The sequence below is a fragment of the Denticeps clupeoides genome, chromosome 10, assembly GCF_900700375.1.
Source record: "Denticeps clupeoides chromosome 10, fDenClu1.1, whole genome shotgun sequence".
Lineage (NCBI taxonomy): Eukaryota > Metazoa > Chordata > Actinopteri > Clupeiformes > Denticipitidae > Denticeps > Denticeps clupeoides.
The window spans coordinates 9,097,061-9,122,896 of record NC_041716.1 but is presented as its reverse complement, the minus strand read 5'-3'; the positions used below and the strand labels follow the sequence as shown (position 1 = coordinate 9,122,896).

Sequence of the window (25,836 nt, the reverse complement as noted above, 5' to 3'; positions counted from 1 at the left end):
TTATGCTTGCGACATGATCGCCAAGACAAGATCTCTGCACATTCTCCACTACTAGCCTCATCCTTGCCCTTTCCTGTCTGAACCCAATTGCTGTGTTTGAGCTGACTGTGTATAAAGATAAGAGGGAGCAAAGCAAAAAAAAAAAAAGGAAAACACAGCAGACTTAAAACAAGATGCCAGCAAGAGAGGACGAGTCAAAGCGAAAGGCCAAAAGAAAAGGAGAGGGCAGCAGGAATAAGTAGAAGGACAGGATGGCTAGAAAAAGAGAATGAGATGAAGAAATGTGGGGGAGGAGGAGAGAGTGTTGGTGACAGCAGAAACCAGAGACAAAGAGAGGAGTGGGGGGATGAAGGTAGGTAGGCGATGAAGGTCAGAGGAGAGCCGAGCAGAAAGGAGGGATGGGGGGTATGGTTGCCCAGGTTCCTGTCAGATCCAGGGGGGCTTAGATGATTTAGTTGAGGGGGGGTGGTTGGAGGACCCACATGGCACAGGGAAGGTATTGTGAATGCCCTCTGGTGATGCTGGTGCCGGTTGAGCCCGCATTGGAACTTGATTAACACTTATTCGGCCTCGCTATTTCATAAATGAAATTGGAATGCTCTGGGCATTGTCTCGCTTTCTTCTAACCCCTCCTCCCACTTTTATTCATCTTCGCTCTCTTTCGACATGTGCATTGGTTACTATAGCTACAGGTGGTAATATTATTTTGCGTATGTGTGTGTGTGTGTGTGTACACACACTTAACTTTCACGGCGGTGTTCTTTGTTCCCCGTCATTCTGCATTGCCTCTCCAGTATATAGTGGTGTGACAGCAAGTGTGTGAAAACTGTAACCAGAGACTGGTGCTGCCATTTTCCCAGGATGGTCTGCACATCTTCTCTAGTCATCTTTTACCCTTTTGTCTCAAAGAGGACATTGTTGCAGAGCAGAAACTAAATGTTTGCATAATAATGTTTCAGTATGTTGGCATGGAAATTTTGATTGGCTTCTTTGAATGGGTAGCATGTGAATGAAGGATGATTAGTTTAGTTGGATGATTTAAGGCATAAAACAGTAATTAAACAGTTAATTTATAAATACATAGATATGTAGATTTCCACTAGTTTTAATTCCTGATCATATTCTCTTTGTATGCATATCCTATTGGAAGTTATTTGTGAGTAAGACAGCAGTATACAATGATTTTAATAGTTAGGCAGGTAACTCAGAGCTATATTTAACTCTAGCACTAATTAATTTATTCATTCACATGAAAAGAGAAGCTTAGCCATGTGCTCTACATGCAAGTTATTAAATTCCAGTTACAAATGTTACAAATCAAGTTATTCCTGCGTAAAACCTATGGGATACCTGTTGCATTTAAATTATCTAGCAATTTAAGAACATGGTCATCGAACATTTGTAAAGGTTGAAATACAAGGATGCCGGGCTGAATATGGATCGGAAAAATGTGCCTAGATTATGATTACGCATAAGATGACATCGACATAACCACCCACTGTGCATCACTCTCTCTCCCTCCCTCTTCTTCATCCCCCTGCATTCAGATCGCTGAGACGTATGCTTTCCTGCCCAGAGAGGCTGTGACCCGTTTTCTGATGAGCTGTGGAGAGTGTCAGAAGAGGATGCACATCAGTCCCAGCAATGCCGACTTCAAAGGTTCTGCCACTCTTTTATTTCCTCAGCCAATCGGCGTTCTTAAACCGCTTCTCAAGGTCTGCGGATCTCTGGCCTGCCGGCCAACTCCTGTCTAAGATCCAGGGAGTTAATGTCATCGCCAACTTTCTGGCCCATTTGATGCGAGAACAAAAATCTGGTTATAAATAAACAGTTTTTTTTTTTGTTCATTATAGATTTCACGCCTGTCTCCGTACAAAGCCAATTCCATCCCCCACTAGCGTCCTCTTCCCTCCCCCTCCCTGTGCCTGATGCCCACCCCTCATCTATGGTCTCATTAGAGTTGGAGTCACTGGAGTGCCCTGCCGTCCCCAACACACCGCAATTAGCCCAATTAAGCGGCTTTTAACAAAGAAATGGTTAGGAAATGAACTAATTTTTCACCATGAGAAGAGAGAGAAAAAAAAAAAGAAAGGCAAAGGGGGCTGGGGCGAGTGAGATATTGGAATAAGAGACGTGTGTGGGGGGGTGGTAGGTCTGGGACGGAGAGAAGAATCAGAGAGATCTTTGTTTCCTCTTCGAACGTGACACTGTGAGGGAAATAAACAGGCAAAGCTGTCACGTTGTCGCAGGCGGCACGTTTAAATTAAGGAGCGGAGACAAACAGGGAGAAACTAATCGCTGCGGTTCCTCAAATAGGCAGGCTGTACAAACACACGCACGCCCGTAAACGGACAGGCGGTGGAGACAGAACACCTCCGAGGCCCGAGCTGTCTGAAGGTTTTGTCAGCGCAAGGCCTGACACTGAGTGTCGCTCATAAAGGGAGCAGTTAATTGGCTCCCTGCCCCATGGGGGACCACTCCCACCCCTGCCTCCACCAGGGTCCCACAAACCCCCCTGTTCTGCCGCCACCCCCTACCTCGCTAAGCTTCCCACGCAAAAGTTCAGAGCTGAATTATTAAATGCAATTAGTTACTGTACACAGGGCTATTTTTACTTGATATGGTTTGTGACATGTTAAATATGATTGCATTATAATGAAAGACTCATTTTAAATCATTATAAATTTAGAGATGTATGTGATATGTCAAAATATGATGTGCATTATTATTATATGGTAAAAAATGTTCATGCATTGCATACATTTGGTTTACACCAAATATGTGTACAGGCATGACATTCTGCTGGACGAAAAGCCATTGGCAAACAGAGCATTTGCATGGCCTGATCAATATCCCAGAGAAATGAATCAGGAGTGTACCTATTGATAACACTCTGCTCCTGCATGTGCACACGCGAGTGTCGGCTGCACGCCTGTGACATTCCTTGCAGCATTGATCATTTCTCTGATTGATCGTATCTGATGTGATCCATGACTCTGAACTGGAGGGGTCGATTCTAGAGATTCAGTTCTAGAATGTAACCACCACAGAACTTATAAATTCACCCTTTTGAATTTAGAATGTACACTGTTACACATGCTACACACTCAGCCGGATCAGATTGTTAGGGCGCAGTGCATGGCTGTTGGCTTACATGGAGCGCTAATATGGAGAAACACTGAGGGAGGAAGAGGCTCGGGGCTATGCCTACAGCTACTCTTCATTTTTCAGAGCTTCTGCAGACAAAGACTACGCTCACACACATATGCCCTCAAATACACAGATACGCGCGTAGCGAAAGCATGTCTTCATTACATACAGAGATAATGAACACCTTTTATTTTCTTAAATTGGCATTCTAAATTCTTCCAAAATCCACAAATGCAATAAAAGTTAGGGGGAGAAAAAAAAAGTCAGACACTCTGCCCTGAGCCTTGTCGCGGGGCCGTCTATTGGTTGCAGTCACATCCTGACACTCACTGTCCTAGAGCAGGTCTTCCAACCATGCTGAGCCCATGACATGTCCACACATGACAAAGCAATTGCTATGTGTAATTTTTGCTGATGGAAAGCGCACAGTGACAGTACGCCAGGGTGACGTCCTGTGAAGTAAGTCAGCAGATCAGCAGAGTGTGACACATAACCCTAAGCCTAAGGGAAAACTTTGCCAACAGCTGACCTATGAGTATAAATGTTAATATAATTAGGATTTTGATAATTCATTGACCAGATGTTCTACCTACTGTCTCTTCCCCGCAGAGAATGACCGTCCAACCTCTCTAACACCTGAGCACATTGACTTCAACATGCCGCTGACCACCACGTACCTCAAGCAGATGAAGCTTCAGTCTATAAATGCCAGCGAACAGGTGCAGTGCATTTTATTGCATTTAATTGCAATTACTGAAAAGGTCTTTGGGCATTTGTATTATTAATGTTTTGCAGGGTGGCAAATTTCTATTACTATTTTCTATGTATTTGTGCATTGTGTTCAAATTTTTCAAGTTGAAATTTTTGTGGGTGGACGACCACACACCTTCTGCATGGGGTGTAACAAACGCAGATAGGAAAAAGAGTTTGGCTTCATGCCCATTAACATATACCTCTAAGCGTCGAGGGAATGTCCCTAATTCCCTCCCTAGGAAATTAGGGAGGGAATGTCCTGGACCCGGTCTTCAGTCCCTCTCCACCTTCTGACCTTTTCTTCCACTCCACTTCACATCTCTGACTACCACTTTATGCCCCTCACCCTCACTCTACCTATTGGATCCAAGACTGACCACCATCCATCCTTCATCCATCCCTCATTTACGTTTACAGCATTTATCTGACGCCCTTATCCAGAGCGACTTACAATCAGTAGTTACAGGGACAGTCCCCCCCTGGAGCATCTTAGGGATAAGTGTCTTGCTCAGGGACACAATGGTAGTAAGTGGGAGTGAACCTGGGTCTTCTGGTTCATAACCCACTAGGCTACTACCACCCTTCTCTACTAGGCTACTAACACTCACCTTCATCTTCCTGCAATCTTTCACATCTTTCAACCTCTGACTCATTCTTCTCCTTACCACTGGAAACAGCCACTAACATTCTCCTCTTCTCACATTCCCTTTCTATGGATCATCCTCTGTATTCTGTCTTCCAAACCCAAAATGACTTCTCCCCCTGCTCCCTGGCTATCTGAGACGTTGTGCAGCGGTTGAAGGGAGCTAAGAGCAGTAGAGAGGAAATATAAGAAATCACAGCTTGACTCGGACTAATGACTCCACTAATCTCACCTCTGCTAAAGCTGTTCTACTGGAAACCTCTGCACACAACCCTCAAAAGCTGCTCAACATTTTCTCCCAACTCCCATCTTCCATAACCCCTGCAGATTTTACCAACTTCTTCACAGGGCAGATTGAGCAAATCTGCCAGATGTTCTCTACCACCACAACTCTTACTCTACCCTCTGAAGACTCGCCGACTGCCCTAGAAAAATGTTCAAAGCTTACATCAGATGAAATCATCCAGATCATATCTACAGGCAATCCAACCACCTGTCCACTGGATCCAATCCCCTCCACAATACTCTTTATCACCTTCATTTCTCACATCATAAATGCAGACATCAACAACTACAGACCAGTGTCTCTTCTCTCATTTCTCTATAAAATCCTTGAGTGCAGGACTACAGTCAGCTATCACTTTATCTGTATCAGAACAACCTCCTAGATCCCAACCAGTCTGGCTTCAGAGCAGACCAGTCTACTGAGACGGCTTTTCTGGCTGTTTCTGAGAAGCTCCATGCCGCCAGATCTGCAAAACTCTCATCTGTTCTTATTCTCCTTGACCTCTCTGCAGCATAGACTCTCCTGTCTATCCTAAAGAATAAGAATTTGGGGGTCAGCATGCTTCCAACCTTGATGAGCGGTCTTACCAAGTGGCTTGCAAAGGATCCACGTCTGCTTCCTGCAGACTCTCCACTCTCTCATGCTCTTTTCCTTCCTCAGAATTACATGCCATGCTCTGCATGTCTAAATGACAATTCATCTTGGATGGCAGCCCATCATCTAAAACTCAATCCCACCAAAACCGATCCAATATTCATTCCAGCAGTTTAGTCACCACATCAGGATCTTGCCATCTACCTGAATAACTCCCACATCTCTCCTTCTGCAACTGCACGCAACCTTGCAGTAACTATAGACAACCAACTTTCCTTCTGGACTCATGTAGATTCCTTCTGTACAGCATCAGACGTTTCCGCCCTTATCTATCAACACTGACCACCCAGACACTTATTCAGTCCCTAGGAATCTCACAACTGGATTACTGTAACTCCCTCCTTGCAGGTCTACCTCTGAATACCATCAGGCATCTACAACTACTACAGAATGCAGCAGCACGACAGGTTTTCAACCATCTAAAATTCTCCCACACCTCCCCTCTGCTAAGCTGCCTCCACTGGCTTCCAGTAGCTGCCCGCATTCGGTTCAAAATACTGATGCTGGCCTACAAAGCCAAACATGGAGTAGCACCATCCTACCTCACAGCCCTTATTACACCTCGCACTGCACCTCGTTTACTCCGAGCCTCCAGTACTGCTCACCTGGTCCCTCCATCTCTGAAGGTACGAGGAAGACACTCATCTAGACTCTTCTCTGTCTTGGCCCCAAGGTGGTGGAATGAACTTCACCTCATGGTCAGAACAGCACTGTATTTTCAAACGGCATCTTAATACCTTCCACTTTCGAGATACTTATACTAACTTGAGTAAAAAAGCTACAACAGAGTGAAATAAGATGATTGTATTCATGGTTAGTCCTAGCGAACCAGAACTGATTACTTAATTGATGGTAACATTGATGGCACGTTGTAAGTCGCTCTGGATAAGGGCGTCTGCCAAATGCCGTGAATGTAAATGTAATTAGCCGAAGTGTGAGAGAACCAGCAGTGTGCCAATTTAGAGTAGAATGCCAATACATCTTGACAGCGAACAAGTTGCACCTTTGCAGCAAAAAAATAATTGACAGTTTGTTTAGTGACACTGTCAGCACTAATTAAAAAAACGGAACTGAGAACACTGGTTTTACCTTTTGACAAAATCTCAGTCGAGAATGTGCTGCGGCTTCACTTTGGCTGGAATAGTTCCAAGGAAATGCAGCAGGAGGAAGTATAAAGCAGGAAGTGAGACAATGAGCACAAACATGGAAGGAGAACCCAGGGCAAAGGGCAGCACCCCCATAAGCAGTGCCCCACACCCTGCAAGGAAAGTATAGAAAGTCCATCGATGGACTCCCATCACGGACCTTGTTTTACTGTGCGAACTGATGATGAGAGAGAGCAAGACGAGGCGAAGGATGAGGCAGAGTGGCCGGGCAGCCCTGCAGGACGTGTGTGTCCATCAGAATTGAATAAAGGAGGAAATTAGCCAGCATCCTTCCTGCTGGTAGGGGTGGAGGGGTGGAGGCTCAACCCGCTGCTCAGATGGGGAGAGAACAGAGAGATGGGGTGGGGGGTGGGGGGTGGAATTAAATTTAAAATTAAAGACGAAGAGATGGTTCATTATCATGTGGGCCCAGTTCTCATTTACTGTTTCTCTTTTAAAAAGCAACAGGATCATTCTAATACAGGAAAAATAATAAGGGATGTTACACGTTTTGTTATTTGTGCCCTGTTGATAAGTTATGAAGGTATCAGTTCACGTATTTATTTAAAAATGTAGAATATATATAGATCTCATTATTATTTACAACAGAGGAGTCTGATGGCTGACTTTCAAATACTTGCCGAACGTTTTTGAGAGGATACGGTGTGTAATAGGGAGAAAGACATCACCCCCACTCTCCTAGCCTGTTCTCTGAGCTGCTGTTAGAAAATACAGTAGTCCAATAGCCCAACAATATGTTGCCAATTATATACATATTTACCTGTTAGAATGGTTGCAAGTAAACCTGATCTTTAGAATGAGCTGTCATTCTTATTGTGTTTTCAGACAGCATGAGTGCATTTATATTTATATTATATTTCCTTTCTATTCAACTATATAATATATTTTTTAGGTATTTGGCTGTTTTTGCACATAGTCGCAGGGTCAAAGGTCAGCTATAAAAAAAAATTTATTAAAGTTTTTTCTGTGTTACTGAAGTTTCTGAAGTTACATTTCACTACGTGTGTGTTTTCTGTGAACGTGCGTCATCATGTTAAATGCAGCGGAAATGCAACGCATAGTTTTATACTGAAAATTGCAAATGTCTGTGACAGAAGTGCAGGCGTCCAGAGAATAACGAGTCGCTTTTAATGTTGGCCTCTAGGTGGCACTTTTCCCATGCTCTTCCGCGCCGGACCCGCTGTCATCGTTCCCACATCTGCAGCTCCTTTCGAAAGGATTGTTAAAAATAAGTTGACATGACTGACTGCGACAAACATAGGTGGCGGTTGCTTCTTCTGTTCTCTTCGATGCTGATTTATAATATTGAAATCATCTGTCATTTGTGCTTCACTATCGTTTGATTTTATGATCGTTAATGCACTGCGTTCATTTCGTATTGCAGCATTGGATGCAAACTTTTCCTCAAATTTGTTCAATTTTATTTTTGTACCGGTACCGCGGCACATAGATTTAGACCCGAACTAGGACCGGACGGAACGGACGTGCACACGAACCACGTAACCGTGATGTGCGGGGTGATTATTGCCATATTGCCGTGAACGGCGTTGAGCACGCGGCGTGACGTCAGCGGCCGCGGCCCCGCCTTCCTCCTCGGGGCTGGCGGGCGGCGCGAGGCTCCGGTAGCTCGATATTGTCCCTGCGTTAAAACGCGCAAGGGCGACAAATTCTCGGCCGTAAAGACAAAAGGTAAGCGCGCTGTATTCTATTTAGTTATTATTTGTTATTATTATTTTATTTTATTTTATTTATTATTTTTTTTACCGCACATGCCCCGTTTCTGTGCGGACCGGCGATATACTTAAAGATTTTATTTCCGGAAATTCCCAACCAGTAGAAACACATGTTAAAAATGTCCCACATTTACAGTTCGGGAAAAGGAAATGTAAATATTCGGAATAAGTGTATATGACGCTTGTTTATGCCTTTCATATACCCTGTGTGCTTTTCCTTGGGGAGATCATGTGCGTTTTTTTTCCGATTTTTGATGAACGATTTTTTTTGAACGATCTCAACCTAAATAAATGACGGTGCTTTGTGAAGACGCCCGCTCCTTATATTCCAAGCAGGTAGTTCTGCCGAGACTCTCGCTGCACGTCCTGAATTCAGCTCCCGATCCGGACCGGACGGTGCGTTTCACAGTAACGTTCATCTAAATGTCTAAATGAGTTTAGAATCCGTTTGGAATTTCCTTTGGCGCCCCCAGTTTTATATAAAATTCACATGACACCGTGTGAATGTTCTTTTTCTACTGTACACGAAGTAACTCCGCCCTCCCGCCCCTTCATTTATTTATCTGCGGCCACGGGAGTCGAGATTATTATCTCCGTAATAAACGGGGCGTGAAAGCCGCAGCCATGCATCTCTGCAGAATACTTCACTTTCTGACAACGTCCCCGAACTTCAACAAGTTTGGACTTGACTCTCGGTTTGTCTTATCTAGAGTATTTAAAGAGAATAGGAATGGAGTCGTTATTATACATGTTGTTTACAGCAAATATACGTGCCTGTTTGTCCAAACTGCGGCTTTTGTTTTGCTTTTGTCCCAGTTTGTTGGAGGTGAACCTCGCTTTCCCAGTGGGAGCTTTGTCTCTCAGTGTAGTCCTGCTCATTCGTTCAGAAACAGAGAAGTGAGGCAGTAGGTCAGAGTGGCAGGCACCTCCAGCTCCCTCCTTGCTCACTTGAACACATGGGAACGTGTGTGTGTGTGTGTGAGAGCAGACTCACTCCCCTTGTAAAAAGTGGGAGATCGGAGCCCTGTGTGCTAACGTGGCCTTGGCATCGGCGCTGGTGGTGCTGAAACCGAGGCCCTCTCCTGTCACTGCGGAGCTCGGCTGCAGTAATTGCGGCTGACAGCTAGAGAGGAAATGGGAGTAGAGGGCGGCTGCGCTCGGCCAGCGAGGGGTTAACGGCTTTAGAACTGTCTTCATCATCTGTTGCCTTCTGCCAGGGCTTCACGAGGATAAAGCCTTCCTAAATAAATAAATAAATAACCAAATAAAATCACTTTTCCTGACCCCCTGCAAGCCAGTTGCCCGGGTGTGCCGTGGCGGCCAGGGTAATAATCCGTCCCTTGAGCCGAGCTGTTCTCCCGGCGCTTGCTCCCGATCACTCGCTTCTCCTTGTTCCGTTCCCCGCCTTTGTCCTTTGTCTCGTCCCTCTGCACCGCTCTTGCCAATATATCACGCTCCACTCTGCCTGAGTGGGACCGTACCTCGCCCCCCCCCCCCCCCCCCCCCCCCCCCACCCGCTCACTTAGCAGCTGTGGAGAGTGGGCACCCAGATCTGAAAGTGGTCAGGCCAGCCGAGAATAAAAATCTGCTGGTTTTGGCTAAACGTCAAATTCCAAGTAGATCCAAGTAGAAGTTGATGTTGCGCTGGCGAGTGAGTGTTTCCTTTGGCCTTTTTCTGAGGATGGTTACTGACTTCCCTTCTGTACGCTTACCTCTGAATGTTCAGCCAAAATCTATGTTTGTTTTATTCTTTAAATAGAAATGAGTTTATCTGAATTCAGCGGTTCACCCAAGAGTTGTCTTGTTGTACACAAATCAGTGGCACAGATCAGTCAGATCAATAACTGTCAACGTTGACGGGTCAAATGAAGCTAAACGTATTTTAAAAGGCCAGGCAGGTTCCCAAATGTGCACCAGCTGAACGTGTGACCAGCTTTCTGGATTCTAAAACTTGTTTTGTTGCGCTAAAGTATTCATTGCTACTCGTTATGCTCTCTTGTATGTAACATGCAACTTCTGTTCAAGCATGTCTGTCTCCTGAAGAAATACAGTATTGAACTATATTGGAATCGTGGTGGGATTGTAAATATGGGGCGTCAGAGAAAACGGCCTTTGAAAACCATCTTTGCCCCCATACTGTGTTACCAGTTCAACCAGGTATGGTAAAAATTTTAGCAAATGTGTCCACCGCATGTCCCCTAGGGTCTCAGTTCATTGGTCAAATAAGAGTTAATTCATATAGCGGAGACATTTTAAAAGTAAAACATTTTAAAATTCTCCTTGTCGAGAAACAAAAAGTCTGCTACCCATGATAGATAGATAGATTATTTGGAGGATAATCAGCAGGTATGAACGTTGTGTAATTAGATCCACATGAACATTTTGTGACATTAACGTCCTGTAACACTACAAACCCCAGAAGGTGTCCCCGTAATAAGATAACAAGGTATCCCCACGCTCTTGTTTCTTAGCTCTGCGCAGCGTGTTTCATCTGATGCACGGCATGCTGGGAGTGGAGGGAGCGGGAAGGTGACACACGGTGACACGTTCCCAGGGCTCACCGCTGCCCCTGGCGCCTCCTTGGGCTCTGTGTGCATGACTGGTGTCGAATCTGTGCTCAACGCTCCTGTTCTCTGCAGGCCGTCCCACTACACAGCGCAAGCCGGAGTTGGCCCCATTAGTTTTGATATAATGCTGATTTCATTTTTTTTTTTCATGTGTGTGTGTGTGTGTGTGTGTGTGTATATATATATATATATATATAGTTTCACTGGTAAAATGATAAAACATATATTGGATTTGGGATTGGATTAAACAGGGATCTGAGTGTAGGCATTCGCCGCTGAGAGTGGTTGCAGCGTTGTCCAGTGTTTTTTAATGAAAAGTGTCCAGCATTGTAAATATAGACAACAAGCACATTATGGACAACAAGCGGGCATTGCGAAGCCCTCATTTCCATTTTAATGCTGTTTGCTTGCTGTTGATAATGTCTCTTGGTGCTCCTCAAGCATTCACTTTCCTCAGTGTTTTCTGTAATTTCTTGTGATTTCTTTAAAAAAAAAAAAAACAGAGAGAGAGACCAGAGCTTCTTTTTTTTCAGAGCTGTAAGAAAATGAAGCCTGGGGCATGTGTCGAGGTTTGGTTGCAATTACCACGCGGAGACCATCATTCCTCTGCGGAGGATTCCGTCCTGGACGCTGATCGTTTTTCTGCAGTTGGGTCTGCAGCAGAATAACCCGTCCCTGTTCCGTAGTTCCACGTTCACGTCCTCGAACGTCTTCAGAAGACGTTCGGCAAAAAGTCGCTGTAGAGTAGCGCCAAGCGCTTGACTTTGACACGTGAGCAAGAGCACCGCTGCGTTGTGCGCGGTCTACCGACAGTTCAATCAGGACATTTTGCTGCCAAAGCCCATTAGGGGCCAGTGCCACTTGGTGACAGTGCTTCCTGATTGAATTGTCTGCCCTCTTGTGTACGAGCGCATCCGTGAATGGCGGCTCTGTGGAAATGCATCCATCTCGGGGAAAAGGAAATCGGAGGAACTGTGCTGCGCGCCCAGGGTGCCGGTTTGTTATTTAAGAGGTGACGGTTAAGAACAGTGCGCCGAGGCCCCCGGACCCCGCCCAGCCCGAACTGAATGATGTGATGTAGCAGCCCTATAGAGGTGGGAGCCTGTTGCCCGATAGAGAATTGATTTGTTTCTGGCACCAGGAATACAGGCAGGTGTCTGGTAATGAGCTTTTGTTCAGATTGGGGGGGAGCGCGGGCCCGACAGACGCGGGCCATGTGGTTCTCATTCAGCTCTTCAAACGCAGTGGAGACCTAGCATGCTGGTGACTAGCGCTCCACGAATAGCACCTGTGTTTCTGTCTCTCGCGCATCGGTTTAGGCTAACATGTTAGCACACGTCACAAGGGCTGTATTTGTAGCCACTAATTAATACGCCGGTGGCCTAGCGGGCAATCAGAAGGTTGCGGGTTCGAATCCCAAACCGCAAAGGTGCCACTGAGGTGCCACGCGCTGCTCACCAAGGGTGATGGTTAAAGGCAGAGGACACATTTCGCTGTCACACCGTGTGCTGAGCTGCAGTGTTTCACAATGACAATCACTTCACTTTCACTTTTCACCTTATTCATGTAGACAGCCAATGAGAGAGCGGTACTGCTGTGCGATCATCCCACCAAGATCAGAGTTTTTAAATATATAAACATCATTCCAGCACTTTTCAAAATCTCAAATGATTGCTTTTGTTTTGCACAGAGTGTAATCTGTTGTTAGCACTGACCTTTTCGGAATTGTCTTATTTATGCGGAATGAGGTCTTAAGTGAATTACATGACCATAGAAGTGCTCTACAGTAAAGAATGCAGAACCCCTCACTAGTGACTTATTTTTTTTTCTTGTCCTACCGACACATTATGTTCTTTTAAAAGAGTTTCCCCTTGAAAGAAATGTGTGGCCTTACACCGAGCACACATCCTACGCGAGTCCTTCAGCTAATCAGCAGAGATAGCAAACCCAGTTGGAATAAGATGAAATGAAACGACTCACTAACAATGCCCATTCCTCTGTCCCGATCCGTCTCCATTTAGCACACGAGCCCCAGGTTTCTGTACCCATCAATGTAATTAATAGGCTCCTGAGGCAGGAGATTGATGGATCACGTATTCCCAGGTTATTTCCTCCTGATACCTCAACCCCCACGCAGGTATTCTGTTGGCGGGCGTTGGGTTCTAATAGACACATACATGCTTACATCACGGCGCATCACCGTGATTGCGCCGACTTACATTCATCAGCTATAGGGGGATTTAAAGAGTCTGAATCAGGAGGAGGCGCTCACTCACCCTGTTGTTTGCTCTCGATTGTCGGATGGCGGGCCGGTGTATAGGATAACATGCAGTGGCAGTGTAATTTACTGCTGAGGTATCATTTCAAATGCCCCCCCCCCCCTCTCCGTCTTCTATGGCCATTTTGCCCACTGCCCACTGTTCTGTGTGACAGAAACACATAGTCGCGAACGCGACGGAGGCAGAAATAGCTGCCGGAGATCACTGAGCTAATCAATGAAGGTCAGTCGGAATCATTGATTATAGTCCGTTGTCGTGTAATGTAATGCTTTTTTCCCCCTTTCCTTTGCCCTGTGGCTGACACAGCAGTGTAATATCACCAGCAGGCACCGATATTAACGCATCTGTTTGCCCTTCCGGCACTTTCTAACCCTCCACTGCCACCTCTGTCCATGTCAGGTTCTGGTGCGTCGTGATCTGAATGTCAGAATGTACTGTTGATTGAATGTATAGTGCATATTAAAGTAATGAAAAACTGTCATAATGTCAGTATATGTGTGTGTGTATATATATATGTATTACATTTTTTGTATATTTTAATGTATAGTGTGCACGTGCATTTATACAGAAATTGTGTGTGCATACATGTGTATGTCAGTGCCGGTATTTCCTCCTCTCCTCACGGCTGGTTTTCCGGCCAATCAATACTCTGCAGTGGAGGCTCGGAGTCTGCTCCATGTTAATCCTCACAGGATTCGCAGTGCGCTTCAGGCCGGCGAACGCCGCTCTTATCGATACCCTCACATTTCTGCGTCGAAATGATACACTCTGCCCGCTTCTGTCACAACTGCCCATTGATTTCCGGCGGCTCAAGCGGAAGAGCACAGTGCAAACAAACAATGAGTGACACCTGTCACTGTGTCGTCTGCACAGACGTAAGCTTTTTATTAGATTTTTTAAAATTTCTTATGTCTTTTGAAGCATATTCTTTTTAATGGTACTTGCACAAATTACTATATTAGTGGCACACGTGGTTCTTCACAATTAGGCTTTTAAGTTCTTCAGTGCAGTGAAGAAAGCCACTTATCCGACTTTGATCTTTGCTGCACATTTGTATGAAGTTTTAACCGCTTGCCTTAGGCATCAGTGTCTCTTATCAGCAAGACGCTAAGTATAAAATGATCGGGATGTCATTTTGATGACGTCTATTCAGTATTTAAACAACTTGTCCTTCAGATGGTGGTGCTGCATGCATATAGCTCCCGGTCCGTTTCCATAGCAGCGGATAAACATGCATCGGCTTCCCTATTTTTAGCATGTAAGCATCAGCTGTAGGTGCCCCTTTTTGAGCTCCATAGGTGCAGGATGAGCCATTGGTGGGCTACAGGGAAGCTGGAGGAATGCTGCTGGATGCCCAGGGGTCCTGTCCTCCCACAGCAGCCCGCCTCTGTAACACAAAGAGAGCAGCGGCCCGGCCACCCGTGGAAAAACAAAAGAGCCAGACAGGAAAGGGCCTGGTGGCTAACTGGATTAGCTTCAAATGAATCTACCCCGGTTCCGGCTTCTGCTAAAAAGCTTCTCTTGTCACGGGTCCCTGTGGTGCATTTTCCTTATCTGCCCATGTCAAGATACAGAGACAGTCGCTCGCACTTGGAGATTCTTTTCCTGAAAAGCATGACGTACTCACTGAATTTGAAAAGAAAGCATTCGCCCCTCTGTTCAGGATAGGTTAAAGTGGCAAATAACGGTGCACTTTATATTAAAAGACTTATTTAAGTTCTTATTGGTTGGAAAAGAGCAGCACTGTCATGTCATCAGTCATGACGGACCTATGACACGGAAGCTAAATTCATGGTAGCCTGAAACAATCCCTGCACAACGACGGAGACAGACAGTGACTCATGTTTTGCGTGCACATTTATAATATTTTCAAATGGAATCACACAACTTCTGCTCTCAAACACTTGAGCAACGCACGTCCGAGATTCTTTTTTTCCAGGCCTGCAGAGAGTGGTAGTCAGACGAGACCAGATTGTAAATGCACAGTACCATGTGAGATGGTTCACAACGTTCGTCTGAATCAGCCCTTAGTGCGGAAATTTTAAAAACAGAAACCCGTAAAGTAATTTCCCCTGAACGTATTTTCCTTTATGCAGGGTTTTAAACAATTGTTTAAAGAAATGATCAAAAAAACTATGTGATTCGACTTCTATAACAGATAGAGGGAAATTTTGGCACAAAACAACTGAAATCTACATCCCCTTTACATGCATCAACTACATATACCGTAAGAGTGGTTGGCTTAACAAAACATCTGTTCCTACATCCACTCATTTTTGACAGCTGTGGACATGCAGATGTTCCCCTACTTATATAGATTAGTTCACTGGATAGTTTTCAAGAACAACCCATTGTAATCGTAATCGAAACAGTTTCTGACTGTCAGGGTGCGTTTCATGTGCTGCCTGTAACGCAGTCAAGGACAAAATGCTTTCCATGTGCCCCATCCCCATAGACAGCTCCATACAGGACTGCACTCAATATTTCAGATGCACTGACATTATGAAAGAGCTGATAATTGATCCGGCTAAGTAAATGAGTAGGTTGGCAGCGGGAGAAAGAGGTTGATGCAGCTTGTGCATGGGGCTCTCGCTTCTAAAGCTTAAAACCCCCAATTCGCATTAAGTTCTGTGACATAACGGGCGAGACAACACTCAACTGCAGAATGTGATTTGCTGCTTCAGTCTCCCAAGTGAGTTCCTCCTCTTTTCCTTACTCTTTTATTTAGACTGAGATGGTGGGAGTGGGGATATGAAGAAGAAAGAAAGGGAGATCTTGGTTGACAGGCTGCGCTTTTTATTGTGCAAAGGCAGCGATTTGTCAGGGAGGGGATGTGCCTTCATCTGCATATAGATGAGAGTGGCACATTAATGAGATAAATACCAAACAATAAAAATATCTAATAGAAGGCCACCAGTCCTGACCTGCTGGGGTGATGTGAGCAATTTGGGGGGGGGGGGGGGGGGGTGTTGCAGAGCGTACCTGCCATTGTTCTAGATTCTCTGTGCGAAAAGAAAAAAAGGAGCGACTTAAGTGAGCTTTGGCGGCAGATTAAATGGAAGTCCATGCAGATCGCCCTGCTTTTGAGGTGATTAATGAGCTGGTCTTATGTGTAGTGCCTCTATTCACTGCTCTCAAATCATAGTGGGGTAGCTGGCAGTCTAGCCACTTTTTATCCTTGACTAACTACTGATTACCAAGTGGTGTCAGACCTGAACTGCAGTTAATAAGCCTTACAGGAAATTTGGGTAGATTTACTAGAGTGGAAGTTGTTGTCTGGTTCCTGTCTTCCAAAAAAATCTCAAAATGTATCCATTCATTCACCCATGGACACCCTTTTAATGAATTATAGCTCCGGTGTCCGATTCTTTTTACTATAACCATGTTGTTTGACCCAGGTAGTTTGGCTGGTAGTTTATTCGAGTCCCTCCCAATGCATCTCTGCAATGCAATACAGCATAGACAGGTAACATGCATAGAAAAAAAAAACTTCATTAATGTCTGAGGCAGTGATCAGGTATCCCGATTGGACTTGATTTCATTGCAATTTTACTAATTTATCTGTACTTTTTTATGCATCCTCACCTCTCTGGCTGCTCTAGTTTACTGTCTTTCTGACAAAATTCATGGGCAAATTGTTTTTTTTTTTTTTTTTTTTAATAGGCATCCCATACTTTGTAAAGTGGGCATGCACACATGCACAGAGCTGCTCATCCGTAAGGGGATGTCACCGGTGGATAAATGGATACCCTGTCGACCCCTGTCACCTTTCCCATCTCCCGTCCTGCTAGATCTGCTGCGGAGGTGATTCCTTGATGGGATGAAAAGGGAGTGACAGACTGAAAACACGTGGCCACCTGCTCCTTTAAATCCCGCCTGTGGCCAGAGACTGTGGCCCGGCACTCCAAACACCTACAAGCCTCATCAATAATACACAAGGCCGATTTACAAGTAAAACAAGTTGGCCGACTGGAGTTCATGCTAAGCTGGCAGTGTGGGGGAACACGGGATCTCAAGTGCAGTTCTGCAGGGTGCCAAGTCCTCCGCTGGCCGTGCGGTTCGGCTTGCATGACAGACCATGCCACTCTGCGCCGATGCCCTGTCGCGCTGGACTCGACTGCAGTGCTAGCCCAGGGGAACTCTTTTTCTGCCAGCCCCATAAATCAGCCTCCGCCGGCTCTCTCCAGTGCACGCGGACGCGTGCCATTTTATTACAGCCAGCCCACCAGGAGGCCACGGTAATGGCTCTCCGATGGGCAGAGGACCAGCACTAGCCAAGCTGAGAGGGGGACTGCGCTCACATGCGTGACTGTTGGTCATTTTTTTTTTTACCCAGTTTGCATCAGTTCTTTATGGTTTCTCTGAACTACAATAACATAAGGCCACCTGAGAAACTTTTTTTCCCCTTTTATTCATAATATTCATTTTATTTTCTGGGCACGTTTTGTTGTCGGCCTAAAATGACTGGTTTTCACAGTTTTGTTTCACACACACACACACACACACACACAGGAACAAGGAGTGTTTGGTTCAGCATACCAAAGGCTCGCCTTAGGTAATCTTTAACACAGTAATTCTTGTCTTTTAAACAGAGGTTTTTACAAGGCTTCAGCAGCGTTCTGTCTCCGTGTCTTTATTGTGTTTAATCTAGTCTTTTTTGACATCCTTGCCCCTAAGCAAACCCAACACCGGTTTGAATGTTTCTAACCGGAGGCACCAGGGCAGCCACTGCCAACCCGTTGGGTTTATTTTAGCCAAGCTGTTTCTCCCATTGTTCCGTCTTCTCACATTACTCATGTGGCTACAGAAGAGTCTCTGAGGATGGTTCAAGAGTTCACGTGTGTTGGAGGAGAGTCAGAACACAAGGCGAGATGGATAAGATATGCCGGAGCCTGTCTGTAAGGCCTGAAAGGCAGCTGTATCACTCTGGACCTCATTACCGAGAGTGCTGGGCTCGGGGATCCACCTCACAAAAGTCAAACAAACAGGAGTGAAATGAATGTGAAATCAGGTCATGAATACAAATGAAGAAGAGTGCCACCTCTCCACCGAACCCATCTCCTGTTTGTTGGAGACTGGGTTTGGACATGTCTTGGCCAAATATGAAACAGACATCCATATATCCATATATCACAACTACTTTTTATTTGTATGGAAAGGTATACATAATAATACAACAAACAACAAAAAGAGATACCCAACACATTAAACATCACTCAGCTTTTTTTATGCCTCTGTTTGTGGACACTGATAGCCACAGGTTCACTCTGCTGAAGAGGTGGACACTAGATTATACCCTGATTATGTGTTTAGATGATGGTAGTGAATATGCTGTGTAAGACATCGCTCCAGAACCTCACAATGTTGTTCAGGGGGATCTTCGCAATAACCTTGGATTGATCTGCTGTGATCTGTGGCCTCTACGGGGACAAGTGGACCTACAACAGTGTAGAACAGTGTAGAGTTTGTCTAAGAAAATTGGGGTGTTCACACTATTTTGTAATTAGTACATTAAGTTGCCATTTTCATGTGAAATGCATACCGTTATCACCATGCATACTTAATTAGGGAATGAACTATTGTGCTATTGCTGCTCCAGTGAGAAGTGTGCAGCCACATGTATAGGATAAATGAATCGTAGAAAAGAAAATTATGGTTTAATGTAGGATTATTTTGGGTCTGCAAAACCGGCTCTTCTGGACCCCAACTCCACTAATTTCTTCAGGTCATCTCTCTGCTAACTGTCTGTACATGCAAATCTGTTCTTTAACTGATGTGGTGGATTTGTTAGGCTGGAAAGACTGAAAGGAGAAGAAATCATGCATCTGTTAAGATGCAATATCCACTGAAAATGCCACAAATAGAAATAATGTGCAGCCTGTAATGTGCAGAGCGTGACACTCTGTATTTATGTCACTTTCTCTGTCCCCTGATGAACGTCCCTGTTGTCAGTCAAGAAAATGCCAACCACCTCCCGCATGACCCACTGGTGGGGCCTCGGTCAATGTGCGGCACGTTCAACAAAATGTGCTGTTCTTTCTGTTTTCCCTATGTAAACCCTCCCCCAAAATGCACTCCGTCCCCACAGAGTGCTGTCTCCTAAATGAAAGCCCTCTTTCTCTCTTCCTGGCAGGATGACAGTTCAGTGAGCAGTGAGGACTTTGATATGAGCGACCCCACATGGATATCAGCTGATCACGGCCCTACGTCTGACCCCAACCCCCTCAGCCGTGGAGACAGAATGCACAGCCCGCAGAACACACACAAGGAGGAGGAAGGTAGGAGGAGTGTGTGCCTTTCCGTCTCGCTCGCCCTCTCTCTCACCGTTTCTATCTCTGTCTTTCTATCTCCATCGCAACCCCAATCACAGCGGTGAAGCAGAGGCACAGTTTATGCGCTGACACCGACTACCTTCGCTGGGCTGATGCTAAATCTGGATTAATAATATGTGGCTGCCTGTGTACCGCTCTGAGCTTCAGACGGAGACATTCCCTCACACACGTACGAACATGTATGAGCATGAATGCGCGCTCGGCTTTCCTGCGACAGAGGAAAGCCCATTGAATAGTGATGTGAGTGGAATGGAAAGGATGGGGCTGCAGCAAGGGGAGGTGTAGGAATTGATTTTGATCAAATGGCCTGGTCTCTCTGCTGCCCCTCTTAAAAAGAGGATGTTGGGGGGGAGTGAGGGGGCTGGGAGAATGGAAGGGCTTATAGTGGCGTACACCTGAAGGTCCGCGCAATGCTCTTCAAAAAAAAAAAAAACCCCAACACCGCAGCCATTGAAGTGTCTCTTTGCTGCTCGGTGATATTAGATTCCCAGTATGGTTTCTGTTAGTGCACAGTGGGATACCATTTTCTAAGTGGGACTCGGGGAAGGTGGCTGCCAGTGGCAATTCTGTCACATGCATCAGGCCGTGAGGTGAATGCTCAGAAGTGAATTTTTTTTTTTTTAGTCCAAGAGAGACCCATCGGGTCCAGCTACTGTTAAATTTGATTTGTTTTATTTATTTTTTCTGCAGTTAATTCATCCATATATATTTTTTTTTTCTTTCTAACCCCTAGTTAGTTAGTGTCTACTGGCTGTGTTGTAGTGAACACAAGACATTCTCGTAATGCCACTGTCTTAATTGTAGAGACTTGCATGATTGCTCTAGCAGCTTCCAAAATCAGACGTGTCTGTCAAGACGAGGTGGGAAAGTTCAGGATTAGAAAGCAGCTCTACCGTGTTTTTTGCGGCACATGTGCGCCGAGCTGGTTGATTTCACTAATTGGTTCCACTTCCCGGCTGAAAAATTGTGCTAATTAGTCAGCCTAGGTGACTGCAATAGAAAACATAGGAATACATCTGCCATCTGATACTGCGTTGTACTGGGTCACTGTACTGCAGCTTGTTGTATTTTAACAAGCCAAAAACTTTGTTCATTGGAGTAGTTAACAAAAAAAAAAACTCCCAGTATTGTGTATATGACACAACAGACACTGTACAATTAAAACATGGCAACAAATCTTTGATCTCCGTCTTTCATTAAGATTTTAATCTTTATTAACTTTGTAGAATGCAGCACAATACAGTAGCCAATAATGACTAAAATCACTGCTGGTGATTACTGTTTCACTGTTGATGCACATGAGCATTCATAAGACTTTTGTAGTTTTGTAGTAATCCCATTGTAGTTTCTGTGCTTAGAAACGCCCAACAGATGACTTGTGGAAAGGGCAGAGATTAACGATGACGACTCAGTAACTCAAACAGATCTGAGTGGCTTGGAGAGTGGGGTTAGATGAAGCGTGGGAAGCCCCTTGAGTGGTTTGTTGTAGTGGGTTGGATGGGATGGCACCCAAGTGAAACTGCTATGTGGAGCCCCACTCCGAGGCCCTTCATCATTGGGGATCTGTAAGGAAGGCCGGCTGGACTGGGCAATCAGGCTGCTCTGCTGGCTGATGACCATTGCAATCAACAGGGCAAACTCCCAACAGCCACGAGTAGAAATTAATAAAGGAGGGCAGTTACAACCTCATAGGGTTTAAACAGGCCTAAAGTCATCCACTGGGACCCTTTTACCAACAGTAATGAAATATTGGGATTTCACTCCAAATATTGAGATGTCACTCCATAATTTCCCAAAGGTGGAGAGTTGTGTAGAGATATGGGTATCTGAAGGTCACGTCATTTTCATACTTACCAACCATTCAGTTTTTGTGTCCTGTAGTTTGGGGTATCATTATCCTGGAAGAAACCATACCCATAATTGTCTCCAATCTTATCCACCAAGGGCTGGGGTGTCAGAAGGTTTTTGAGATAACCTTTCCTCAAACAGCTCCTGAAACCCAGAGTTGAGGACTTCACCAGTCTTCTAATTTGTAATCTTATTAGGAAGTTACAGCAAAAACCTGCATACACACCACTACATAACTATCCCTTTCCCAAAATCATTGGCTACCACTATGACATGTGAATGAGTGGGGCTCATTTACTTGAGCCCCACTCACTAACATGGTCTACATGGTCCTTAGCGTGTGAAGGCATGAGTAAGTAGGCCATTTGGGGGATTTAAAACTTGTCAGCCAGACTTTGATGGGCCTCCGTTTTGAGCAAACCTGCAGAAGGTCATGTGTAACACAAAAAGAAGCAGATGAGAGTTATTTAATAGCCAGGGTAACATGCCGGGAGTGTGAGGTTGACGCGGGCTGCTCTGACACATTTTATGTGGCCTGCTCGACAACCGATGCACTCATGGCAAGATTACAATCATCTCACATATCATCTCTGTACAGCATATGGCATCTGCTGCAGCCACCCAGGTTTGACGGGAGTTTAAACAATGTGTGTATATGAGTATAAGAGGTAGTAGGACCGCTTTGATCTGCAATCACAGGTGAGCAGCTTGTCAAAGCAGCAGCTCAGTGTCTTTCTTTGACAGCTTGTGTTCGCTCGTGTGTCTGAGAACAGTGCTTGTTGTGTCATAGGAGGGAATTGTTGTTTCTGTGCTCTGTCATTCGGTGGTAATATGTAGGATGGACGTAGTAATCCAAGTAACTAACATGGTGAGGATGCCATGTCGGAATATATCGGTCATATCTGATATATCTTTTATCTGAATATATCTGTTTGGATGAGTCATAAATAGATCCTCCCTGGATGCAGAATTATAATGCAGAATTCCTGTCCAGCTTGCTTCTTTTTAATTTAGTTTGCAAGTGGCATCCTCTGCACAGACCCAAAAATATCTGTGAATAAAATGGATTAAGATGTTTTTTTTTAGTGTGTCGAGTAACATGTGTCGAGTTATTGTTTTATAGTCTTAGTAAAACCAAACATGTTAGTCTGGGGCAGTGGTGGCCTAGAGGTTAAAGAAGCGGCCCCATAATCAGAAGGTTGTGGGTTTGAATCCCAAGCCGCCAAGGTGCCACTGAGGTGCCACCGAGCAATGCACCGTCCCCACACACTGCTCCCCGGGCGCCTGTCAAGGCTGCCCACTGCTCACCAAGGGTGATTGTTAAAAGCAGAGGACACATTTCGTTGTGTGCACCGTGTGTTGTGCATCACAAACCCTTCACTTTCATCAGACTTAAACACACATATTATGCAAGTGGGTGACAAGCTACTATTGCATGTATCAGTTTGACCAAAACTGTACCCGCTCCGGACTTTGAATAGTTTCCATATTGCCTTGCTTGCCATTTGAAAATGGTTTGTAACGTACAGATTATCCAAATCAATGTCCAATTTACTGTTCAACATGGTACCAATTTGCCTCCAACTGAATTGTTTGTCTGTTTTGCTGTATGACATTACATTATAGGTCAACCAGAAAAAAACGGTACTAGTACACAGTACTAATGATCTGAAAAGGGACATATTGCCACCTGTTGTAGTCAGACATACATTGGCCAATGAATCAATTCCCCTCACACTACAGCTATAGGTCTACGGTGCATGGAAACATACTGGGTTGTTGTGCATGGTGCTACAGAGACAGAATTGCTTTTTGCATTAGGGTATGTTCAGAATTTAACAGTAAGGATCCAGTGTGGTGGTGGTGTGGTGTCTGACCCATGTAGGGCCAAAGTGGGTGCATGATGGTGGCATGGAGGAGCCTCTATTATTGACTAATTGAAAGGTTATATTGGTTCTAAAAGAACACATTTATTGAACTCTCCTGTTCTGTAGTTTCTGCTTCTGCAGACATCAGGGAACGGGGGGACATCTTCACTTCTTATTCTAGGGAAAAAGCTTCCTTCATTCCCTTCATTCAGAATAGATGGAGATATCTTTGTTGGGAAGTAGGACATGGACCTAATATGGTCTGAGCATTGAAAACGAGTGCTGCCCAATTGCAGCACGCCAGTGTCACCACCCCACCAAGTCATTTGAGGACTCTTACTGTGGATGAGGGGGATGCGAAGGGGAGGAAGCCTCCGCCTGTAATCATGTGATAAACTAATGGAGATACTATTAAAAATACAGGGCCATTAACATATGACATTTCGCAGTGTGCGTTCGGTTTGATTATGAGTGTGTTTGCCAACTTAATCTCCGGGACTTGGGGCTCGAGCAGTGTAGGTTAGAGTGATGGTAGAGGGGAGATAAAAATCTTAGGGCTTCTACAGATAAATTATGGGGGAAAGGGTGCACGAGGAGCAGCGGTTGCTGTTCGCCCTTTAACACACATCAGGCCGTTCCCTGAATGTTTCTGTGTGTGTGTGTGTGTGTGTTTATGGGGAGGTCTTTGCCTGTCGGAGCCTCATTTGCGCTGGGAAAAGATGCTTTCCGCTGAGATAGGGCCAGTAGCTTGTTAATTATTAACTGCCATCCCTCCACGGCACACAAAAATAATAGGGGGACTAAATTAATTATTACACGCGCAAAGCTCCCTCGCAGGACTGATGGGTAACAGTTTGCTTTGTTTACAGGAGTGACCGCCCGCTGTGATTTAGCGCCTGTTGGCATGTTTATTATTGGTATGTGTTTCCTGGGTAAACTGCAATTAGATGGCTGTCTCTTGATCGGACCTCCATCTCCAGCGTAGTCCTAATGAGGCACTGGCAGCTCAAATGTTTCCAAGTCGCACTGCAAACAGGGATTGGGTGTGTGTGTGTGTGTGTGGGTGTGGGTGTGGGTGTGGGTGTGGGTGTGGGTGTGGGGGGGGGGTTATGGATAAGCAGCTTGCAGATTTGCAGACCTCTAACCTGGCCCCGCACTCCTCTGTCAAGACGTTCAAGGTTCCTCGCGTCGGGGAGATGCGGTCGGTCTGTGTGTTTAGCTTTCGAACAGACTGTGCACTCTGATTGTTTTATGGGTAGGAGGCGGCCGCCAATCAAGGGAGGGCGAGTGTAAAGGTCGCTCCATAAATCTCAAATCTCCAAAACACCCTGAAATTTGTACCCGTCGGTATCAGCACCACTCGCTCATGTTACTTTGCAGTAATGGAACACACAGTTGGAACAAGCTGTTAAGATAATCATTTTGTATATACTATTTTTTTTTCTTTTTCCCCAATGCTAGGTGTTACTCGTCACTAAACATGTCAGCCAAGCAGAAAGAATTTTTTTCTTTATTTTTTCCTGAAAGCTTAGTGTCAAGCTTTGTGAGCTCTTATTAGAATCAACATTTCCAGTGGAACCAGCATCTGACCCCTTGTACACACACACATACACACATAGATTTTTCTGTTTCTGTATGTGTACTTCAATCTTCTTTCCATCTTTATGCTCTCGTGGTGCACATGGAGGAACTATCCAATAAGAGAAAGAAGGGAGATGAGCTGAAGGCATGAGACAGATGTTGTGTGTGTGTGTGTGTGTGTGTGTGTGTTAGGGAGAGCACTGCTGGCCTAAAACACTTCCACTGGCCCCAGTACATTAACCATCTCTTACACTGCACCTCCCCTCATGTAGAGGCTAAGCAGCCTAAACCAGCCCCTCACCCACCCTCTGCCCCACTCCGCTGGCATCATTTTCCAAGGGCTCAGTCACCGTCGACAGAACATTTTTATTAGAATTTATTAAAAAAATTCCAGCTTATGATTCCATACTTGTGGTACTGGATTTCTAAATTCTGTATATATGAGTTGTATGTATTTAATGTGCCAGTCATTGGTCCTGGATGGTTACAAGGCTCCAAGGTTCACTACAGCAAAAAAAAAAAAAAAAACAGAATAAAAGCTTGCTCTGTTATATTGGCAGACAACATTGAATTTCATATGTTGTGTATTTTCTTGCTTATTTTTCGACTAGGCAAATAAAAGTCAGCAAAGCTCTCGTGCTGCAGTAGAGCATGATTTTAAAGGACCGCTACAAGCATGCTCACATGTTTGTTTACATCTGTTCACTTGTCACATGCTGAGGGGAAACATATCCGCTGGGGAGTTTAGCGGATAATACGTGGATGTAACTCACATGTATGGTACGCTTTGCATCTTTGCACACAGGCACAGTCGGTAAATAGAAGGTCTTCTGTTTCATTTGCCCTCGGGCTTGTCTTAAGGAGCTCGGCGTAAGCTGTGCTATCGAGGACACCTGCTCTCCCCCCACCACGCCCTTGCTGGGTGGCCTTATCTGTGCCGCCCCCTCCCTGTGGAGATTGGGGGGGATGTGACTGC

General features: G+C 45.1%; 1 protein-coding gene across 2 annotated transcripts in view; it reads left to right on the top strand.

The window, feature by feature from the left end:
• The window catches only part of nol4lb (nucleolar protein 4-like b), a 72,328-nt gene that overhangs the window by 17,685 nt on the left and 28,807 nt on the right, over nt 1-25,836 (top strand). For both annotated transcript variants that reach the window (XM_028994552.1, XM_028994551.1), the window contains exons 3-5: nt 1,548-1,659; nt 3,760-3,869; nt 19,365-19,509. In XM_028994552.1, coding sequence (XP_028850385.1) covers nt 1,548-1,659; nt 3,760-3,869; nt 19,365-19,509 — 367 coding nt within the window. The remainder of the gene's footprint in view (nt 1-1,547; nt 1,660-3,759; nt 3,870-19,364; nt 19,510-25,836) is intronic.